This window comes from Cheilinus undulatus, linkage group 10, assembly GCF_018320785.1.
Source record: "Cheilinus undulatus linkage group 10, ASM1832078v1, whole genome shotgun sequence".
Classification (NCBI taxonomy): domain Eukaryota; kingdom Metazoa; phylum Chordata; class Actinopteri; order Labriformes; family Labridae; genus Cheilinus; species Cheilinus undulatus.
This window is the reverse complement of record NC_054874.1, coordinates 32,373,199-32,394,584: the sequence shown is the minus strand read 5'-3', so window position 1 is coordinate 32,394,584 and position 21,386 is coordinate 32,373,199. Positions and strand designations below refer to the sequence as shown.

General features: G+C 38.1%; 1 protein-coding gene across 3 annotated transcripts; it reads right to left on the bottom strand.

Moving 5' to 3' along the window:
• Positions 1-5,339: 5,339 nt before the first annotated feature.
• Positions 5,340-13,342, bottom strand: pmt (phosphoethanolamine methyltransferase). 3 transcript variants are annotated; one of them, XM_041797060.1, is made up of 12 exons: positions 13,234-13,342; positions 10,755-10,926; positions 10,292-10,447; positions 9,849-9,985; positions 9,483-9,628; positions 9,167-9,355; positions 8,422-8,511; positions 8,231-8,320; positions 8,028-8,150; positions 7,793-7,924; positions 5,895-6,011; positions 5,340-5,800 (listed from the first exon to the last, which is right to left on the bottom strand). In XM_041797060.1, the coding sequence occupies exons 2-12, from the start codon at positions 10,913-10,915 to the stop codon at positions 5,690-5,692; spliced, it is 1,452 nt and encodes a 483-aa protein (XP_041652994.1). In that variant the 5' UTR covers positions 10,916-10,926; positions 13,234-13,342; the 3' UTR covers positions 5,340-5,689. The 3 variants fall into 3 exon arrangements, with proteins under 3 accessions (XP_041652994.1, XP_041652993.1, XP_041652992.1); XM_041797059.1 differs by lacking the exon at positions 13,234-13,342 and adding an exon at positions 12,836-12,975; XM_041797058.1 differs by lacking the exon at positions 13,234-13,342 and adding an exon at positions 12,557-12,709.
• Positions 13,343-21,386: the final 8,044 nt, after the last annotated feature.

The window sequence follows — 21,386 nt, the reverse complement described above, 5'->3', positions numbered from 1 at the left end:
TCTTACATACAGTCAGCTGCAATGTAAGCTTCTTAAATGTAAACAAGACTTAGCTTCACATTAGCTCTCATTAAGACCGTTAGCACATTAGCTACAGACAAGGATGAAATTATTAACCCCACTATGAAAATTTCAATTTCTCATAGTATTTCCCAAGTGCTGTAGAACAGAGCAAGGCCTTCTTAACACAGCTTTCTCAAACATGCATGCTTACATTCTTTTACTTTAGACACAGAAACAATTATTTCCCAAAACCCAAAACCTATCAGGGTAAAAATTATTAGCCCCCTTTAGAAATTACCTCTCTGTTGAGCCTTAGCACAAACCTCTGTTGTGCAGTGATGTGCTTTAACTTTGTAATTCACAAAGCTTGTAAAATACAGTTAAAAATTAGGGCCATCTTCCAATCTACACACAGTATAAAATTTTTAGAGGGGGCTTGTGCTGTCACTTAAAGAAGTATCTGCAGCAAAACCAAAAGAAATCAGTTAAGACTTGAGAAAAAGAATTGTTGATGCTCAAAAGACAGGAGAGGGATATACAAAGTTATCACTTCATTTCCAAGTAGAACTGGAGTGAGAGGTGTTATCAAGAAATTCAAAGAGAGCCACATAGTACAGAACAATCCTGGCAGAGGCAGGAGGAGAAAGATTTCAAGGACTAGTGAGAGATGAAAACATGTGGGTTGAACTGAAGACCAAGGTCCGTGCCAGAAGACCATCAAATCTGGAGGAGCTTGAGAGATTGGCCAATTAAGAATGAGTCGGTTTCCTCAGGAAACGTGTCTGTGACTTGATGAAAACTACAGCAAACAGGCTGTTATCCAACAAAAAGGAGACTGACAAGCATCAGGGGACTAATAATTTTGAGCCTGATAGTTTTTATTTTTTGTGAAATAATTTTGTTTCTGTGTGCAAAGAAAAATAATGTAAGCATCCAAAATAAAACTGAGATGTTTGGAAAAGCTGTGGTAGAAAGTCCTTGCTCCATTTAACAGCACTTGTGAAATACTCTAAAAAAAGAAATTTTCATAGGGGGGGCTCATAATTTCATCCTCATCTGTAGCTACACATTAGCTGTAATTTAACTCCTTTTGTACAGGGATGTCAAACTCATATTGAGTCTGGGGCCAGATTTGCTCCCATTAGACATCCTGAGGGCCGGACTATTTAGGCCAGGAGAGCCAAAGTCAATCGTGGATTCTGAATTCAGGCCTAACCTAAGAGCCTAACAAGGTCAACATTAAACCATAAACTGTCAACCTCATTTTTACCGGAAGTAAAATATAAAAAATAACACTGATTATAAATCATTCTTAGATTTAAAAAAAGTCAAAATGATAAGTTTAAAGGTTCAAAGTCTGAGATAAAAAGTCAAACTTATTAGTTCAACAGGTCAAAACACAAAATTTAAATACAAAATAATGTTTTTAAAGGCAAATATGTGAGATAGAAAGTCAAAATTAAAAGTGTAAAAGGTGAACATGTGACTTAAAATTTTAAACTGTGAATCTTGAAGGTTAAAATATGATATGAATATCTCAAAACATATAAAGTCAGAATCATAAGTTTAATTCGGAATTGTGAGATTCAAAATTAAAAACATGAAATGACAACATTAATTTATTTTCCCACCTTCCTGACTTTTTATCCAATTGGTTTTACCTTTTTTTTTTTTTTTACTTTTCAGATTTTTGTAATTTAACAAGGATATTTTAAATCAGAGGTGGGAGAGAGTCATTGTTTTGCAAGTCTCAAGTAAGTCTCAAGTCTTTCATCCCAAGTCTCGAGTCAAGTCTCAAGTATAGATGTGCAAGTCCAAGTCAAGTCTCAAGTAAAGACAAGACAAGCCGAGTCAAGTCCGAAGTCATAGGCTTGAAATTTTCAAGTCCTTACAAGTCATAAGCTCTGTTTACCAAATAAACTGCCATTTTAACAATGTAACAATCTATTAAATTTGACAAATACAATGAATGCATTTTGAATTGTTTTATTTTTTCAAATAAAATCAGACCAGTGTGACAGAAGTTAATCACACAGAAAAAGAGTGCTGACATAGCATTCAGGATATAATCAGTGCTAAGCAGTGCAACAACAAATGAACCTCTGAAGACGTTGTACAGACATTTTAACTCATCTAATGTGAGTGTGTGTGTGTCTGTGTGGTGAGTGTGTGTGTGTGTGTGTATGTATAGGTGTGTGAGTGGATATATAGGGTTTGTGTGTGTTTGTCAGTGAATATGTTTGACTGGTCAACATTAGGTTTATGGTGTTATAACCAGTTCTTAACCTCAACTTATGTGTTATGTGTTAAGTTTTAAGACCTCAAGCTATGGGAACACAATAACTGCCTCCTAGTGAATAACAAAAAAAGAGCTGATGAATCATGGGTGTCTGGGTATTTATATTTCATATTTGGACATTTACTGTTGTTCTGTGACTCTGTTAACTTAAAGTTTACTTTCTATTTTTTTCCCTCTCATTATTATTGCTTTTAGCTAAAGGGGGAGGGTCCCCATATTGGTCTTTGCCCTGGGCCTCCAAATGGCTAAAGCTGGCCCTGCCTCACACCTGCAGCCCCCCCCTCACAAATCGTTCTGCCCTGCCAGTTTGTTGCTTTTATTTTTCTGTTTCTGCCCTTTTGACAGTATTTATCATTGGTACATTTAAGATCAAGTAAAACACCCATGTTTGGACAAGTTTTGCTCAATTTTACATTATTTCAAAATGTGATCCATGTGTGTTTGGCTCATTGATGATGATGTAAATCATCATAAAAGTCATCATCAAATACGAGTATGGGAGAGCATCGGCAGGGAGTGACTGAAGAAATGTGTTAAAACGAGGGCATTAGAAGCTCCACTTTAAACACAAGACAGCACAACTCTATGAATTAACTTAATGAAGAGATGCTCCACCAGCGGACTTCCTCTGCACTCTTTTACGCATGTTCCTCCATCCAGCTCGCATCCAACAGTAATACTATACAAGTTTTCATTTGAGTTTGGAAGTTAAAGTCTGTCTTCTTTGTGTGGACTTATATTTATGGAGGATTTGGGAGGATTTTTTTGAAGTAACCCTTAAAAGAGCCGCAATTGGTCACTAAAGAGCCACATGCGGCTCGAGAGCCGCGGGTTGAGTATCAGTGTGTTGGTTGAATACTTTGAATGGGGCACATTTACTCAACACACTCACTGAAAATCTCAAGTATTTTCAAGTCATTGGACTAAAGTCAGAGTCAAGTCCCGAGCCATTGATGTCAAAGTCCAAGTGGAGTCGCAAGTCTTTGATGATATTGTCAAGTCGAGTCCAAAGTCATCAAAATTGTGACTCGAGTCTGATTCGAGTCCAAGTTGCATGATTGAGTCCACACCTCTGTTTTAAATCATCAAGTTTACATATTTATAATGCAGGAAATCGGCAGACCTCATACTGGTGGGCCAGTTATAATAGAAAGGTCATATGATCTTGTGGGCCGGATATAACTGTACCATGGGCTGGATTTGGCCCTTCAGTTTGACACCCCTTCCTTAGTAGATTAGCTACCACCACCCAAAAAAAATATTCTCCTCAGAAAACACCAACAGACCACTACAACAAAAAGCTAACCAGCAGTCCGATGTTGTTTGACATCACTTTAAAAGTCAGCATTTCAATAAAATGTGTCTTAACGTCAAATTCCTCATAAGCCTTCTGATTTCAGCTGTAGCTGATGTTATTACCGTTATTGTATAACTTTTAGATAAATATTACAGTAGCAGGTGGAAAGCTTGTAAGATGTAGAGGAAACTGGAGTTTCTTGTGTGTGTTTTGGTTTTGAGTCTAATTTGGTAAAATGTCTTTTCCCCCCACAAAATTGTTGGTTTATGCATTAAATATTTTTATTTTATATTTTTCAGTACCATTTTTTGTTAAAAAATTCAAGTATCCTGAGTTTCATTAAAGTTTGACCCCCCCCCCCCCATTAATTTCCTTAATAGGTGTATTAAACATTACCTACAGATTTCTGCTTGAAAAGGGAAACTTGGGCTTCTTGTTGTGAATGAATGAGAATGTGCAAGTACTGCCCCACACCCTAACCCATTGTGAAGAAGAGAACATCTTGAGCTAGAATTTGAAATGCAAATAAAAAATGCAAAGCTCACTTTTTAGAAAACCATCTGTGTGTGTTTGATTCTGATGTTTTAGTATTCTCCTGATGCACAGTACTCCTCTCATATAATGTCACTCACTTTCAGAAGGTTTATCCCTGTGCACACAGGGACTGATAATACATACACATACAGTGCTTAACAAATTTATTAGATCACCTGTCATATTTGTCTCAGAGACCATCCAGCATCATGAAGTGCTTTCATTTTCAGTGAGTGCTCACCATTTTACCATTTTGAACAGGAATGAGGGATTTCAAACTGAATTCTCCCAAATTTGAGCCGGCTCACTGGGCTTCTCTGAGAAGTCAGAAATGAATCAAGCATAACATTCAACCACTAAAACTCATTTTTCTGTTCAGGAATGCAAGTAAATAACTATCATTTGACATATCAATCAAGAAATAATAATGTGCTTTACTATTTTTTTAGTTTTTTTGTAAATCAGTAAATTTAAAAATTCATGGATAACAATAATAATTATATTTTAGCATTTAAAATATCATTTGGGTTAAAGAGCTTCTACATATTGGTGTATGAACCATTGCAGAAACATAACAAATGATTTTGGTAATTACCAATGCTGTTAATTTAGGGCAGCTGTGGCATAAACCTTACTTTGGGTGGTGGTCTAATAAATTTGTTAAGCACTGTATATGCATATGTCACATAGAAATATGGCATATTAAAGTTTTACATAAGATTCAACAAGGTTTTTGTTATGGTTTTAACAAATTAAAGTCATTTTTAAACTTGGTATTACTTGTTTCTATTATTAATTCAGGCCCCTAACAGGAAACATAGGTTAGCATAGATTAAATGTGAGTAAATTTAAGTTTTTATTAAATGTCTAACTATAATGAGTTTAATAAACTATTACTTTAAATTTGTCAAGGAGTGGAGGAGAGTAAACAATCAACTTTGCTCTGGTGACATCTCTTAAACTTTTTGACTCTGCTGCAAATTTAAGAGTTCAGTTTGATTGATCTTTGTTTTTTTAAACAGCTAGGTGATCAAATTTGTGCAAAATGCTTAGACCCAGTTGTCCTAATAGTTCGGTCTGACTATAGTCCCTGAAGGGAGACTCCTCTCTCCTGTCCTTTCCAAATAAATACACAAAAGCCCTAAAAACAAAAATGTCAGCATACTTAATAGGAAGGCTTAATAGATCAAAAAAGGGTGAGAGCAGTAAAGCCACAGGGTTTAATTCAATGTTGTTCCACAGAAACAAAATGTGACAAAATGCTCAACTTTATGTTTAAATGGCAATGAATTTAATTTAAAAAGATAAAATTACAAATAACAAAAAAACAGTTGAGCTTATCTTAAATGAGAACATGACATGATCCTTTCTTTCAATATGGTAATATAATAACACTGTGATTGTTGTGAATATTTTCCAGCTGTTGTCAGCACATGAACATGCTTATGAGGACTCACTTTAAATAAAGTTCTAAAGACAAAAGCACAGACAATAAGGAAATAAGGAATGAAGCTCCTTTTTTCTGTCATTATCTTCTGCATTCTCATTGCAATCACTCAATCCTTGGTTGCATAAAAGAGTCCCCATCTTTGGTCTCCACTGTTGGAACGTCCCAGTTTTTCTCTCCATCCGTTTACAATTGCCAGATAGTCTTCCTCAGAAAATTCCTGCAGAGGATGTAGGAAAGAATCGTTAGCAGTCATTTACATAGCTTTGTAATACTGAAAGGATTGCTTTCAGTGCGTGTGTCTGAGTTCCTACCGCAATGAATTCATCCTTGATTGCCTCTGCTCTCTGTAGCTCTGTCTTTATCACCCCAATGAACTGGGCTGTCTGGTCCTCTGCCCGAACGTTGGAGAAACCGGCTTCTTCAATGAACTACAAGAAAAGAGACAAAAAAAAGAACAAGTGAAGAGAACACCACCTGCTGACGGTTTTTAGTAGCACATACACAAAGCACACAGTTATAACACCTGACATCCCATTTTAATTCTCTTCTATTTAAAGGATGTTGTATTATTAAAGATTTCAAGATACATTTTTTACAGATGAACAAGGATATATATCTTAGTTGTTTACTTGATGCTCTCACAAAAAGAAAAGCACCCGTAACAGGTCAAAAGAATTAGTATTTTGATCATTTTAATATAGAAAACAATGCATTTAAACTACCAGTTCGAGTGCTAATATTGTTTAATTTAACACCAGTGTTAACTTAATAGGTGGTTTTCTAATTTTAGAGGTACTGAGTTAGCTTCTGAGCATCTCTACAGTCTGTATCACTACAGTGGTGCCATTGGTCAAAAGTCTGCGGCCTGTGATCAGCAAACTGAGAGGGCTTACCATGCCACTCATTCATAACAAATGCCCTGAATGGAAGAAGATACTACAGTGCTTGGGCTGTAAGAAATAAGCCAGTTTTAATATATGGCATGTTTTAATCATAACGGTTAGGTTCAGTTGCTACCCTGGTTTTACATACATTTCCAACAATTTGTTGTAGGTTATTTTCAAAATAACGTTTTCATCTTAATTGAATATAAAAATAATGGCTGTAAAAGTATCTCTTTAAGGTTTTTCCTGTCTTTTTAAATGTACAACAAATAAGGATAACAACAATATTGGCTGTCTAATACGTAAGTATTAAAAGTACTTTTATTTAAGTAAGTTTGACCCTGGCTCTGTGCCAGATCAGAGAGACAGAAGTAGGGGATTCAATTTACTGTTTTCTGGTACAAATTCCTCTGTTTTGATACTTTAAATGACCTGTAGTCCAACAAGATGGATTTGGAAAATTTACCTCACGAACAAAAACACAGCATGTAGCTGGCTGTTAATTTTCAATGAAGACGGTAACATCAGCTAACAACAGACTGTACTGACATGAACTGCTTGGGGATTTTATATCATTGTAGCATTAAGGGGGCAGGGTAATTCCTCATCAAGACCAGTGATGTCATGGGCTCATTTATTTGCCCTGCTCAAATAAATCCCAGCCAGGAAAGAGGTGAACAACTGTCTAATGGTCTAAAACCAAAATTCAGTCACGCGTAGATCTCAGTATCTACACAGGCTTATTCCAACATATCTACATAGTGTGTTGAGACACAAATTTTGGGTTTCACGTAAAACATATTTGACCTCTTCTTTTGTTATTTTCAAATCTTGTGTGAATGATCATTTGTTCTAGTCTTGCATGAGAACAATTTAACTGTCTGAAAAGCATCTAGCTTACCCAACATTCCTTTGACAGAGAAAGGTTTTCTTTTTTTTTCAATAATAATTTGCTGGCACTCTTTGGAGGAAAAACAATGTAAAAATGATACTCAATACATAATTTTCAAAACCTCTGCATAGCCTCTCTGCACTCAGTTTTTGTAACTTGCAAGGCTATATCTCTCTAATCTTGGCCTAGTTGCTTGATAAATTTATTGCCATAGAATAAAAAACAAATTTGGGATACTTGAACTTAAAGGATGATCAGCCTGTTCATATATTTTGTGATAACTCAATGAACTGCAAATGAGCAGAGACTCATCAACAGTCTGTTTGCCAACTGTCGTGTTGAATATTAGTAAAGACAACCAAAGTGCAAACCTCTCCATAGGGCTGCGTTGTCTCCCAGAGATTACATAACCGAGCTGTCTGTATGTATTTACCTTGCTGTACTGTGAGGGTGTACAGAGGATGTAGCCTCTCTGTTTGACGTAGGCCTCAAACACGGGTGTCCAGGGCTTCTCCCCACAGCAGTAGTCACTGATAAGCAACTGACCACCTGGCTTTAACCATGACTGCACTCACAGAACAAGCAGAATGACAGAAAATGTAAGAAAAAGTTTATATTCCATTAAATGAATGATTAATATAAATGCATAAGTATGAAAAAGTGATCACATGGAAGCGTTTGAAGAGGGCCAGTTTATCATCTATGTGCAGGATTGTGTCTCTGCTGTAGACCACATCAAAAGAACCTTCTGGAAAAGTCCTCTTTGTGGCATCAGCCACCTCAAACTGGACCTGTGACACATCACTTAATATTAGTGGTTTTCAGTTTCATTAATATTCTCACTAGTAAAAAAAAAATAAGACAGACGTACTGATGGCAGTTTTTCAGTGACCGCCCGCTCCAAGGCGATATCCACCATGTTGTCAGACAGGTCCAGGCCAAGCACCTCCACTCCAAAGGTCTGAAACAATCATAACCACTGCCATTACTACAGTCCTTTCAAACACTACCACTCCTTCTTTTATTAAAAATAACATCACATTATTCACACCCAGCTCTTACTTTTGCCATATAGAAGTCTCCTCCACCAATGCCACAGCCAACATCTAGAACCTTCTGTCCAGGCTTCAAGTTCAACATGTCCAAAAACTCCTGTTGGCACAAAAAAAGTTCTGTTTTTATCAATCAGAGCCTCAAAGGATAACCCTAAAAAGTCCTATTTCCAGTGTTAACGAAATAAGGATGACAAAGGTGCAATAACCCAGTGAACTGCTGCCCTCATGCTGCCTAATCATTATTATTAACCATTTCCAGCAACTAAAAGGGAAATGGGAAGTGAAATTCCAGGTGTTGATGATAATCCCTTAAACATCTATCAGAAACTACAGTCAAGCCTTAACACTGCTTTATATAATAATAATGAATTAATTAATAACCTGTCAATTGCAACATATTTTTGCTTCATTATGTAATAGCATCTTCATTTTGTGATAAACTATTTCAAATTGCAGTGGTTAAAAATGTCAGAGTTGCATTTTTTAATGAAAATGCAATATGTGGAATTATTTGAAAAGCATCTGGAAAAGAAAAAATAACACTATACAGAGCTGTGCAGAACTTTAACCCTTCAACATGTGTTGAGCTTGACTCTTCCACCCCCTTCTTCTCTAAGTTCAATATTGAAAAAAACTGAATGGCAATCCATCAAGTAGCAGATATAAATCTGTCAGTACCAAGGTGGCAAGCCTTACAACAGTAATTTCATCTTTTAACAGTTGCTTGGGTTGTTCCTCATGTTTATTCCTACCTTGGTGGTGCTGGGTCCACCTGTGCTCACATAACCAGCTCCGAACATCTTCTCATAACGCAGAATGCCACGGTTGGTATACTGTTGGTTGTCTAGGAACTGCTGGAAGGTTGTGAATCCATTTTGAGAGCTGCATGAGCGAGGGACTTTCTCTAGCATCCAGCAGATCTGATTTGGATTGTTTTTCATCTATAGGACGACAGGGGCATAAGACAGGAGAGCCATGAGACAGGAAGTGGAGGTCAAAGAACAGGGTTAACTTAACAATGCCAATTAAGATGCTGTTTTATTGATAACTCCAGTTAAAGTAATGTACCTCAACATAGGCCTGAACTTTCCTTTTCAACACAATGTCGTATCCATACTTCTGCCCTGTCTCCTCCATTATTGCTGATAATACTGTATGGGTGTATTGTGCCTCAGTACGGTAGCAGGTGGGGTTAAAGTCTCTTTTGGAGTCACCTTTAGAAAAAGGAATGAAATACTTATTATTTACTTGTCATGCTTGTTACAACACAGATCATGGATCCTCATGCCGACCATCCATCCATCCATCCAGAGCTGTACAGGCCCTGAATTTGACCTCTTATTCTATCTTTATAAACATTTTGGTCTGGTTCAGCTACATCATTATCACATTTTCTAAAACACTGATATAAAGGTATGACTGATTGCTCAGTACCTGACCGATGGTTGCAGGACTCTCTGAAGAAAAGAAAGCCACCAGGCCGCAGCCAGGACAGGGTCTTGTCTATGAAGGACTTCAGCTCCTCGTCACTCAGATACATTAATAGCCAGTTGGAAAAGATGAAGTCAATACTGAAAGGAAAATTAAACCAATATATTCAAATATACTGCATGTTGAAATAATAAAAGCAAAGTCATAATCTCTCTTGATGATAGCTGGAATATCTGCATAGAGATATTTTAAACTAAAATAAAAACAATAAAATAACTTTTTAACACATTTTAAAAAAATGCATTAAGAAAATCAAATAGTGCTGAATGAATTGGCTTCAAAAGACACTGAGATTGTTCTGTACTGACCAGAATCAATAAATAAGCTTTCTACAGTTCCTCAGAGTATTTATTACGTAAGTGGGCTGTAATTATTGTCACACAGACCTGTTTTTGGGGACCTCCATCTTTGTGACGTCAGCTTGAATAAAAGTAGCATTGCTATGGTGACCATTTTCCTGCTTGTTCTTCTCCACAAAGCTGTCCATGAAATCCACTGCTGTCACATGAGCGGCCTTGGTCAGCAGATGGCTGGTGTAGCGACTGTGGACACAATTAAAGGTATAATTCTAAAGCATCTAGATACCTTTGTTGAGCTCTGTTTTATAAAAATTGTTGTTGTTTTTTTAACTCAAGTTATTTGATCCCCTTCCAAACCTTCAATCTTCATACAGTTTACACAAAAAGCCCCTCTTTTCTAGCTTAAAGCTGCTATTGCACAACTTCAGCTGAGTTCTTGTAATCAAGGAACCTGAGTTGCTCTTGTTTTGTCAGAAACTTTTGAAACCTTTAGCACTTCTCTCACACATGTCTACCTCTATAAAGAGTCTAAATAAAGCTGTATACTCACCCAATTCCAGCTCCTAGCTCTAGGACTCTGTATCTTTCCAGGCATGGCAGCATGGAGAGTATCTCAGGCAGCTCATGCTGGGTCAGCTCCTTGGCTCGAGAGTCGAGCATCATCTCCTCCACTGTGGCGCCCTTTGAGTGCTCCTTCCAAAACTCTGTCATGTTGCTACGAACTGGGAAATGACAGTGGTATAACTATTAATGCAAGATTTATTACACCATGAGGATAATTAACCAGAAGAAGTTTTTAACTTTCTCATAGTATTAAAACTTTTTTTGATATATTTATCCTGTAATGTTGTGTGATGATTTGTTTGAAAGAGCCTCATTTGACATGGTGTGAACAGTGTCGAACACCAGCTGATGAAACAAGGATTGTTCTATACAAGTGCAAAATGTCTAATTTTACAATTTTTCCAGTTTTCTCCCACTAAATCGTGACTCAAAGTCTATCTTGGTAGTAATATTGATTTATTCTTGTTAATGCATTTCTGAAAATGACTGATGTATTTTAATTAATCTCCTTTGCCATACAAAGGATAAACCACAGAATGTGATAAAACTACTACACCTTTTATTTTTGTTGCAATGTTTTTTAATATGTAAGTGGTTTATATAATTATAGAATATATGTACAATTTATATAAACCAAAAAGTCACTGCTTTCATTCTGAGTTGCATTGCGCCAAACATTGTGAGGAAAAGTTTCTTTTACATCAAAGAAATCACTTGATTCATAATTTTTATTCTACATTTACTTCCAATTATAGCATAAATGGTTCAAAATAACTTACAGAAATTAAAATGCAAGGCTATTTATTATCTACACATTTATTTTGTAATTTTTTGCCCTATAGTCAACTCTTAGACAATTGGCAAATCTGATCAATAAGATAAAACAATATAAAACCTTAGTCAGGGACAGCCCTAGCTGTATCACTTGAAATGGTCAGTTCATTTATGTAACAGCAGTGCTGGCCCTCTGAAGTATCAATCAAAGTTTAGGAAAGTCTGTGTGTGATTTATCTATAAGGTAGCTCAGGATGGAATTACAGTCAACATGTTTTCCTGGTCAGTTTTTTAACATACACTGTTCATCCCATTGAATTTTTAACTTTAAAAACTGAAAACAGCAAACTTGTTCTACATTCTTTAACTATCAAGTGACATTTTACTAAGATGCATGTTAATACATTACTTTAGGGCTCAAATTAAGCAAACATAAAACCACAGAGACAAAAATGTTTGGCATCTTTCCAGAATACAGAAGTCCATTTTATACTTGCACACAAATTCTGATATTTTCAGACTTATGCCACAAAACGCCTGTGGTGTATTCTACTCCTGTTGTCTATTCATACAGGTTTAACTTGTTTTTCAAAAAGGTCAAATTCTGTGGAAAATGTTAAATAGTTAAAAATAAACAAAAACAGTCTGGAACCCACAACTTTTGCACCAAGTGCTTTCAATATTCTGAACTATTAAGAAACTAAAAAAACACTGGGTGGTAAAATGTCACATGAAGTAATACTACAAGCCTCATCAGATGATGCAACAGTGCACTGCTGGTGACAAAAGGCTGGTGAGTTTGACAGTCATTTAAAGAGCAGCAGCGACACCACAACATTTACTTAAAGAAAAGCCCCCCATTCTTAATTGTACCTCTGACCTTACAGCAACAAATGTGCAGACACCCTCTTAACCATTGCAAAGCTGATAGCAGCACAAATCTTCGCGCACCAACCTCCAATCATAGAGATTAAGATGACTACATACAATTCAAACCTTCCATAGTCAATTTACCTGTTAGACACAGAGCAGTAGGAAACCTGCAGGTTAACATGCCAGCAGACAAAGCTACAGGGATCATTTGACAGCTGACAGCTCAGTCAAATCTCTGACACATTCCAGCACAGCTTTCACAGCAGGATTACCTCCATTGGCTGAGTGAACAGTTTGAACAAAACAACATGTGGCAGCTCTGACAAAGTCCACAATGCACCACGCTTCAGCCCAAGAAAACCACACACAAAAAACGAATACTTCTCAACTCCAAAGAATCTATCAGTGCTCTACTCATACCTCTGTCCATGGTGGTCTTTGGTTGATTTGAACTTATTTTGGTTATTCTACAGTGCTGTCTACTTTGGAAAATTACGTCTTAATTACAGGTAAGGAAGAGTAATTAACTCCTGAGACAGAGTGCACGTTACCACTAAGAGGGGGCTCTTTAAATAACAGTGCGCGTGGAAGAGAGGGTCCAGGTGGAAAACGGGCCATTAGGATGCGTCCAATAAGAGGCGAGGGGCAGAGGGGGGCGTTTACACCAACAATCGCATGGGGACAAGGATCCATGCGCTATCAGAGGCACCTTTATGGGGTGAAATCCCCCTGACAGCGTGGAAGTGTAACGCACGCCCATAAAACTTCCTTAAGAGCTTTGAGACGTAGATAAAGTCATGTAAGTAAAGTTCACTTACTGAATTGAGTTTATGTTCAGTGTGCAGCGGTGGTTGGTTTGTCCAGCGATGCTCTCTGTTGTGCTGACATGGACGAAAAGTATCGTGGCAGGAGCCGATTGCGCAACATAGCGTCAGTGCACATCAAACCTGCGCTCTGTTAAGGTGGAGAGAAGAAGATGCTTCTCAACAGAGCCATAGACTCTCAGAACTAATGATCAACCGCACAGCTACTTACTTTGTTGACTTTTATTAATCAGACGAACGAATACAAGTGGACTCGCAGAGCAGGAATGAAGACACATAACACTTAAGTCTTTATTTTATCGATATTCTCTCTGGGCAAGAAATATCAGCCAGTGATGGGTACTGGAAATGTTTACATGTGGCCCTAAAAGTCATAAAAGCTAGGTTATAGCGCTACAATAGCCAGTCACAGTTCTTGGTTGTTAAACATGAAAAAAAGACCGTAGCAACCAGTGACGCTGTGTGGCACCTTTTCCCTCATGTTTACTGATTTCATCATATCCTGCGCGTGTATGAAGGAGTGGCCTCAAAGCTGAACCAAGTTCAGTGATTGGGCCCCGTAAAACTCTTTTTATAGCCTACAAGCGAGACAAGCCTATCCAGGAGCTTTGTTGATCATTTTTAAGGAGGATAATTTATAAGTCATACATCAGTAAGAGTGGTCCACAGAGCAATCTTTTGGCTACCAGGTTGGGAAAAAATTATAATTAACAAATTCCAATGAGCCTTTAGTCTCCTGTTAAAAGTTACATATCACAGTCTTCCAACTTTATTAATATGAATGCATTTCAATATAGTCCACTAAGAGTTGAATATTTCATGAGCATCAATTGGTGGAGTTCAGGGAGTTTATGCAAATAATGCACAGAGAAAATAAGGCTTTCAGTTTTTTAAATGTTTCTATATGGAAGCCATAGGAGGATGTGCATCCTTATATTTGATTTTCTTTTTTCCACATAACAAATGGGTAAGTTTTGATTGTTAATAGAGCTCTCAACATTTTCAATATCGATTAATCCTGACATTTCTGTAGTTTATTGGTTTATTGTGATTAATCGCAGCGTTTTTGCCGTTTTTGAGAGGGACCTGGATGCAGCCTAGGACCTCACCTTCATACCGGAGGTCGGACGACTGCTGCCACATCTCTAATAGGCTACTGGAAGTCACTAGAACTGAACGTCTTCTTCATTGTTTTCTTCGTGCACTGTCACTATATTAGGGGAGACTGGGGACAGTTGCAACACTTTTTACATTACTCTCAGTTACTCAGAGACTATTTAGACTAGGCACACCAAATCTTTACATATTAAACTTACATGTATCTGCTAATTACCCACACATTTAAAGATGGCTACAAATGACATGTCATTCACAATATTTATTTAAATAGAGAAATTCAGATGTTGCAACTGACCCCAAACTTGGGGACAGTTGCAACACGGATCAGGGACGGTTGCAGCATATTAAAAAAACATTAAATTCCACAATTAAACTTCTGCTTTTTGTCTCAACAAGCACATTATTCCTACAATATAAAAGTATAATATATTTATTAAGTTTTGTTTTGTGTAAAACAAGGGCCTACCCTGAGTCAGTGTGCAGATGTTACCGAAGCTATAAAAACTCAATATTTCAGTGTGGGACAAAAAGAATTGAATAATTTGCAATACAGAAAACATTTATTAAACATGTTTTAAGTGAACAAAATTCAAATTGTTTTAAAACTCTATATGACAACAAATAAATGGACTTTTCTCCTGTTTTTACAGGAAAATTTATATGGCTAGTTTGTCCCTTAGTATAACAGATACAACAATAACTGCTCATTTCTGCTCAACATGTTATTTGGGGAATTATTTTGTGTATCATTAGCTTCTCATTGTCTTATAATATGATTGCCTGTTCTGTTCATCATGAGCAATGAAATATATTAAATATGCCTTTTTTGAACTAAAAATGTTCAAAAATACTAACTGGCCAAATTAGCATGGGGACAGTTGCAACAGTCACAACTGTCCCCATGGTATCAGTCATAACAAAACATTGACACATGCTAACCATGCCACTGAATAATCAACAAAACAACGACTTAAACTAGGTAAGTTTGGATTAATTCATACAAAAGATCAGGACAGAAGGACAAAAATACAGCTCATGAAAAAAGCTACTTTCATACCCCCAAAACAACTTTGTCTTGGTACAAGCAGGACCAGATGCTCAATATGACCTCTCTCTTCTTGGTGGGCAGAGGGTCTAATTGAGCATATGCAGTATGAGTGTCATCACTCTAGCATGTTTCCAATTGGAGAAATAAGGCTTTCTGCAAACGTCCCTTGTTGCAGCTGTCCCTAGTCTCCCCTAATAGAGGCAAGCCCACCACATAAGGAAATTCAAGAAGACGAAAACTACATGAGGTTTCAGACTAAAAAGCATGGCGTTTATATTGAATTAATTTTAATGAATCGATTTATCATCCAAATTCACATATCACTGAGCACAGGCATACACTATATTGCCAAAAGTATTCCCGTCACCCATCTAAATAATTGAAATAGCTTTAGCTAAACCTGTTATGCTTTGCTAGCTACACAGTTAACGTTTCTAGCCAGTGTAGCTATGTAAGCTTTGTCTAAAGCTAACTAAGTTAACGGGGCTTCCATTCATATAATTACTTCTAAAAAGATTCTAGCTTCAGCAAACATAGATTAATCTAAAGTAGCTTACGTAGATTCATTTGCTTTGGCAGTCTCAGTTATTTAGCTACATTAGCTACAGAGCTACATTATCTATGTAGCTACGTTATTTACATAGCTAATGAAGCTTTGAGCTTTAGATTGAGCTACATTAGCTGTTTTAGAGTGTTCTCATGGAGGATGACCTATTTTCCTGTAAGCAGACTGTTTACTCTGCTTTATTTCACATTTTGTTATAATGATTTGCAGGTTTTGGTAGCCCAACTCTTACCTTAACCCTTACCCTAACCAGAAGCCATGTTCATTTCGTCGACAAAAAACTATAATGAAAAATGTTCGTAACAACCTTTTTATCCACAAAGAAAATGGGACAAGGACAGGCTAAAAATAAATTACTGATGATAAATACTCGAAAGTAGATTAGTTTTTGTCGAACTGGGCCATGGCGCATCATCACTAAGATGAGACATAACAGGCTATGTTGACTATATTTTGATGATTTTGGTCTTTTATTGAGGAAAAATGTGAACAAACTGCCTTATCAGGGAAAGAAGCTTAACTTTTCTGATGACATCATATAGCTGATACAAAACTCTGTCCCATATCTGAGTGCAGTAGCATTCACATTTCATCCGAATGGTGCAAGAATCCACTTGAATTGCGCCAAGTGGGCCCGATGCCTGGGCACGGTTCATGTGCGTTCACACTGACCAAAAATAACTTTGGGCTCAAGTGCACTAGGATCTAGGACTGATCCCGAGCCACTAAAGACTAAAAATATACGTAAAGACTAGATAGATGCTTTTACTGCTTGTGAATGTCACATGGCTTTGCTTTGGAAACTAATTGGACACGTCTTTCCTGCTGTACAATGTGACTTTGGTGACCAATCATACATGAATAACAGATCTCAGCAACGCAAATGAACACACCAGTTCTTCTCACTCAATGTGGCCCCAAGTCAATTTCAACATTGTAAGAAAACATAGCAAAAAGTAGGCTACTCTGAAGCTACATGCCAAAACCATAAAATGTATGATGACCAAATCATAGAAACAAAAAATAATAAATATGTCAATGTAAATGATGACTTGTTTTCCCTAAATTAGTGCTTGAAACTAGTTGCTACAGCAGGCAGTCTATCTCTACTATCTGAATTTAAAAAAGAAAAGAAATGGGGGATTTTTTGTGTTGTAGATATTTTAATTTCATATATATGTTTGTACTATAATTACTCTTCTGCTCTCGCTTAACTGGAGAGCTTAGCAGATAGCGAACAAATCTCTCCATAGAATAAAGATCCAAGAAACCGGAGTTGAGTTAAGGGCTTTAGTATGGATTCTTCTTATTGTTTATTTTGTAAAACTGAAAAACATGAAATAATGTCATTTCAAATTGTTCATGCACATATACATGGTAAAATGACTCATTATAGCTGGTAGCTGACACCTAAGAAAGTAAACCTTAAATAAGAGGCATACAGGCCTAGTTAGCATCTAAGCTAATCTTAGCACTGTTTTTAAATGGCAAATGCTAATCACAATTTTGCACAAAGAACACAAAACAAAGATTAACCTTCACAAAATCTTCAATGCAGTAAAAAGTTAAGTAATAAACACAAAAGTACTAACAGACTTTGATCATGACATGAGAAAAGGTCGAAACACTGGTAATCGTGCATGTGCTTTCAACAGAAATGGTGTGACGTCAGACGTCGTTGCTGTTGCTGAGTTACTGTTGCTGAGAACAGATGACGCCAGTTTGAGTGATTTCTCTACGTTTTTTAGGGGAACTTTTGTTACTTTGTGAACCGCTAGAGACTCTTAATGTGTATTGTGTCCTAGCTCCAAACGTGCTGTTTAATTTATTGTCTTGATCACAACTTATTGGACACTGAACACTGAGCGGGCTTACCGCGGAAGCCGCCCGCTTCCCAGCCAACAACACCACACTTCCCTGGCTCGGTCCCTCCACTACCTCTGAACCGGTGCCACCGATTCAGGAGAACCAGGACTGGCCTAGGCTCAAAGCCGAAGCCCGGGATTGTTCCACTCCAGCTTCTTGGGAAACTGTGACGGTCATCCAGGGCAAGAAACGTGATGGGCAGCTTTTCCACATTCCTCCTCCTCCTGCTGGGACCATCCGGCTGGAAAACAAGTTCGAGGCTCTGGGAGAGCAGCACCTTTCCACTGACAACCCGAAGTCCCCTGTCGGTCCTGCTCAGCCGCTGCCAAAGTCACCCTTAGTCCCAGGAAAATCTTCCTCCCGTTGGTCTGCAGCTGCTGGGCACTGCGCACTGCAGCACATCACACCCAAGGACACCAACTCCATGCCCTCAGGTGAGCTCCAGCACCAGCCCACAACCCTGGTTATAGGGGACTCCATCATCAGACATGTCAGATCTGGTACAGCTGTGACTCACTGTTTTCTGGGATCCACAGTCCGTGACATCACGGATAAAACAATTGAGGTACTTGCCAATAATCCAGTAATCACCCGGGTCATAATCCACGTAGGTACAAATGACACATGTAAACAGCAGTCCGAACTCCTAAAAGCAGACTTACTCCATATGTTCACAACACCGAAAAGATCCGTGAGCCACATCCATGTGTCCGGTCCTATCCCATCCTACGGGCGTGGCTGTGGGTGTTTTAGTCGGCTGCTGGCGCTGCACACCTGGCTGTTATCAGCCTGTGCTGCTCACGGCGTCTCCTACATCTCCAACTATGCCGTCTTTTGGAACAGACGGGAATTATTCAAAGACGATTGTATTCACCCGAACTGGCTAGGGGCTAAAATGTTGTCGGGAAACATTTTTTACAGTGCCCAGGTCACCAAAACACTACGGGTGTTTTTCAAACCGGCCACTACACACTCTCCCTACCCACTACCCCTCTGTTTGCGCGTCCTCGCGGAGGGTTCGCCATATTGAGTCCGTCCCAAACCAATTAGTGGGGAGTGGTAGTGGGCTATAAAACCCTCCACCAGCGAGTCTGCACTGATGCTGACTCACCGAACACACGCGTCGCTCATTGTGTCCGGTGGTGATCATGGAAGAAGCAACCTTCAAATGTAAGTTCCACGCAAGTGCCTGTACAAACTCTGTTAAACTTAGATAATGATTGTCATACAGACATTTACAACTTAAAATGTGGTATTGTGGTATTGAGTATCAAATAAGGGCCTACCCTGCATTAGTCCAGAAAACGGCTGATGTGTTTATTTTATTGTTAAGTGTTTTTTATTTACAGGGACTGTTTTTGATGTCTGTGAAATTTCAATACAAACATTAGTTTCAAGAAAAAAGAAGCTTTTTGCTGCTCTGATATTCAAAAATATTATCCTTGTTTTTGCATTAATTTCGGACAACCTGTTCTATGACATGATAATTAAATTACAATAAATTGACTTAACATTAAATAATACATTAAAGGATTATTTATTAGTTTAAACTAATATAATTTACTACAGAGGAAGAAAATTAATATCCATACAGATTTTTACAGAATGCATGAGCTACAAAAAAGACAGAAAAAAAAACAACAACAAAAAACTCAAGCCTTAGACACCTATGCCTTCTGTACGATCTAATCCGCTCATTTTCTTGCTACTTGATCAATGCAATAACAGATGCGGCTGCGAAGCCATAGTTCCTGTTTCCGGCTGAGAGAGGGAAATTAGTCCCCAAGCTTGCCGCTATATTTATACCCTACACCTTGATGAAGGCGACTTCACTCAGCTGTGAGTGTGACTTCTGACGGAGTGCACTCCATCACGGAGGGGGAGGGTGTAGGGGTTGGTTTGAAAAACACCCTCCAACAACATCTCTTCCCACCTCAGATCAGTCCCACTACTATTGTCGTCCCCCGGGTCCTAGCGCCAGTGTCAACAGTTCCACACTCTCAACTTTTTCCGTGCATGTGGAGCCAGGATCTTGCCATTCTACAGAAAATTCTTCAATGGATAAAACTGACATAAACGCCAGGTTAAAGAACATCCATGAAACACTTTCTCCCATCATGAAAACGCCAAGCACAGGGACATCACAAACAGCTCTCTTTCTGCCACTGATTAGACCCATTCCTGTTAGGATCACTAACCATCGCTCACGCCCTCCTAAGGATTACCTTCGTGGGCGAGTGATCCGCCCTATTAAACGCTCTCAAACAGCCCTTCATGTTCTCAGTACAGACTCAAGTATTAAAATGTGTTTACTTAATGCCAGCTCTGTAGCAAATAAGTCTCATATTTTGAATGACTTATTCTCAAGGGAGAACTTGTCTTTCCTTTTCCTAACTATGACATTGGAAAAGAGACATGGAATTTGTTCATTTGAATGAACTGTGTCCCCCAGACTGTGCTGTTATTGGGACCAGTAGGTTATCTGGCCAGGGAGGTTGTCTAGCAGTTGTCTGGAAAAACACTTTCCATTGTCAGCTAGTGAACACAGATAACTAAAACACATTTGAAATACAAATAACCAAAGTTAATGGGACAGATCCCTTTTGCATTTTGATTTACAGACCTCCTGGTCCAGCAGGTCAGTTTTTATCAGAGTTCACTGACTTCTTAACCACTACCATCAAGCTGGACAGGATTCTTCTAGCTGGTGATTTCAACTTGCACACAGATGATGATATGAACTCTGCAGCCTCTGAATTTCTAAATATTACAGACTCTTTTAACCTTAAACAACATGTCACAGGCCCCACTCATATAAAAGGCCACACCTTGGACCTGATTTTTTCCCCTGGAGATAGATATTGATCATGTTTGTTGTGAAGATGTACTAATCAGTGATCATAAAAGTATTTTCTTTGATCTTCATTTACCTACTGATCTTTCCCATGTTAAAAGAACATTTTGCTCCTGTATTCTGACAGCTGATACAGCTGACCAGTTTGCGGCTAGCTTTGGTTGGGACTCCTATTTACATTCTAATGATCTGACTTTTTAATTCAGTCTTTTAATGCCCACTGCACCACTTTATTAGATATAGTGGCACCTTTTAAGGTGAAAACTAAAACTACCTCAAAGTACTCACCCTGGATATCAGAATCCATACGCTCCTTTTCTAGCTTGATTGCTTCCACAAGAAGACATGCAAAAGTTTTATTTGACACAATCAATAATACTGTTTCACCACGGCCACCTACCTTACCATGCTTTACGGCAGACGACTGCAACAAATTTCTTTCTTTCTTTGTTGATAAGGTAAAATCTCTTAGATGAAACCTCCAGCATAACCATCACCCACCTAGTGCTAGTTCACCATCTTCCTCCACTGTCTCTTTACCCCTTATCAGCTTAGAAGATTCGATGGCCTTAATAAGAAAAACAAAATTGTCTAGAATCCCCTTAGATATTCTCCCACCCTCTTTGTTCCTAAAGCTTTTATCCACCATCGGTCCTGCTGTGTTATCCATCATAAACTCATCACTGTCCTCTGGC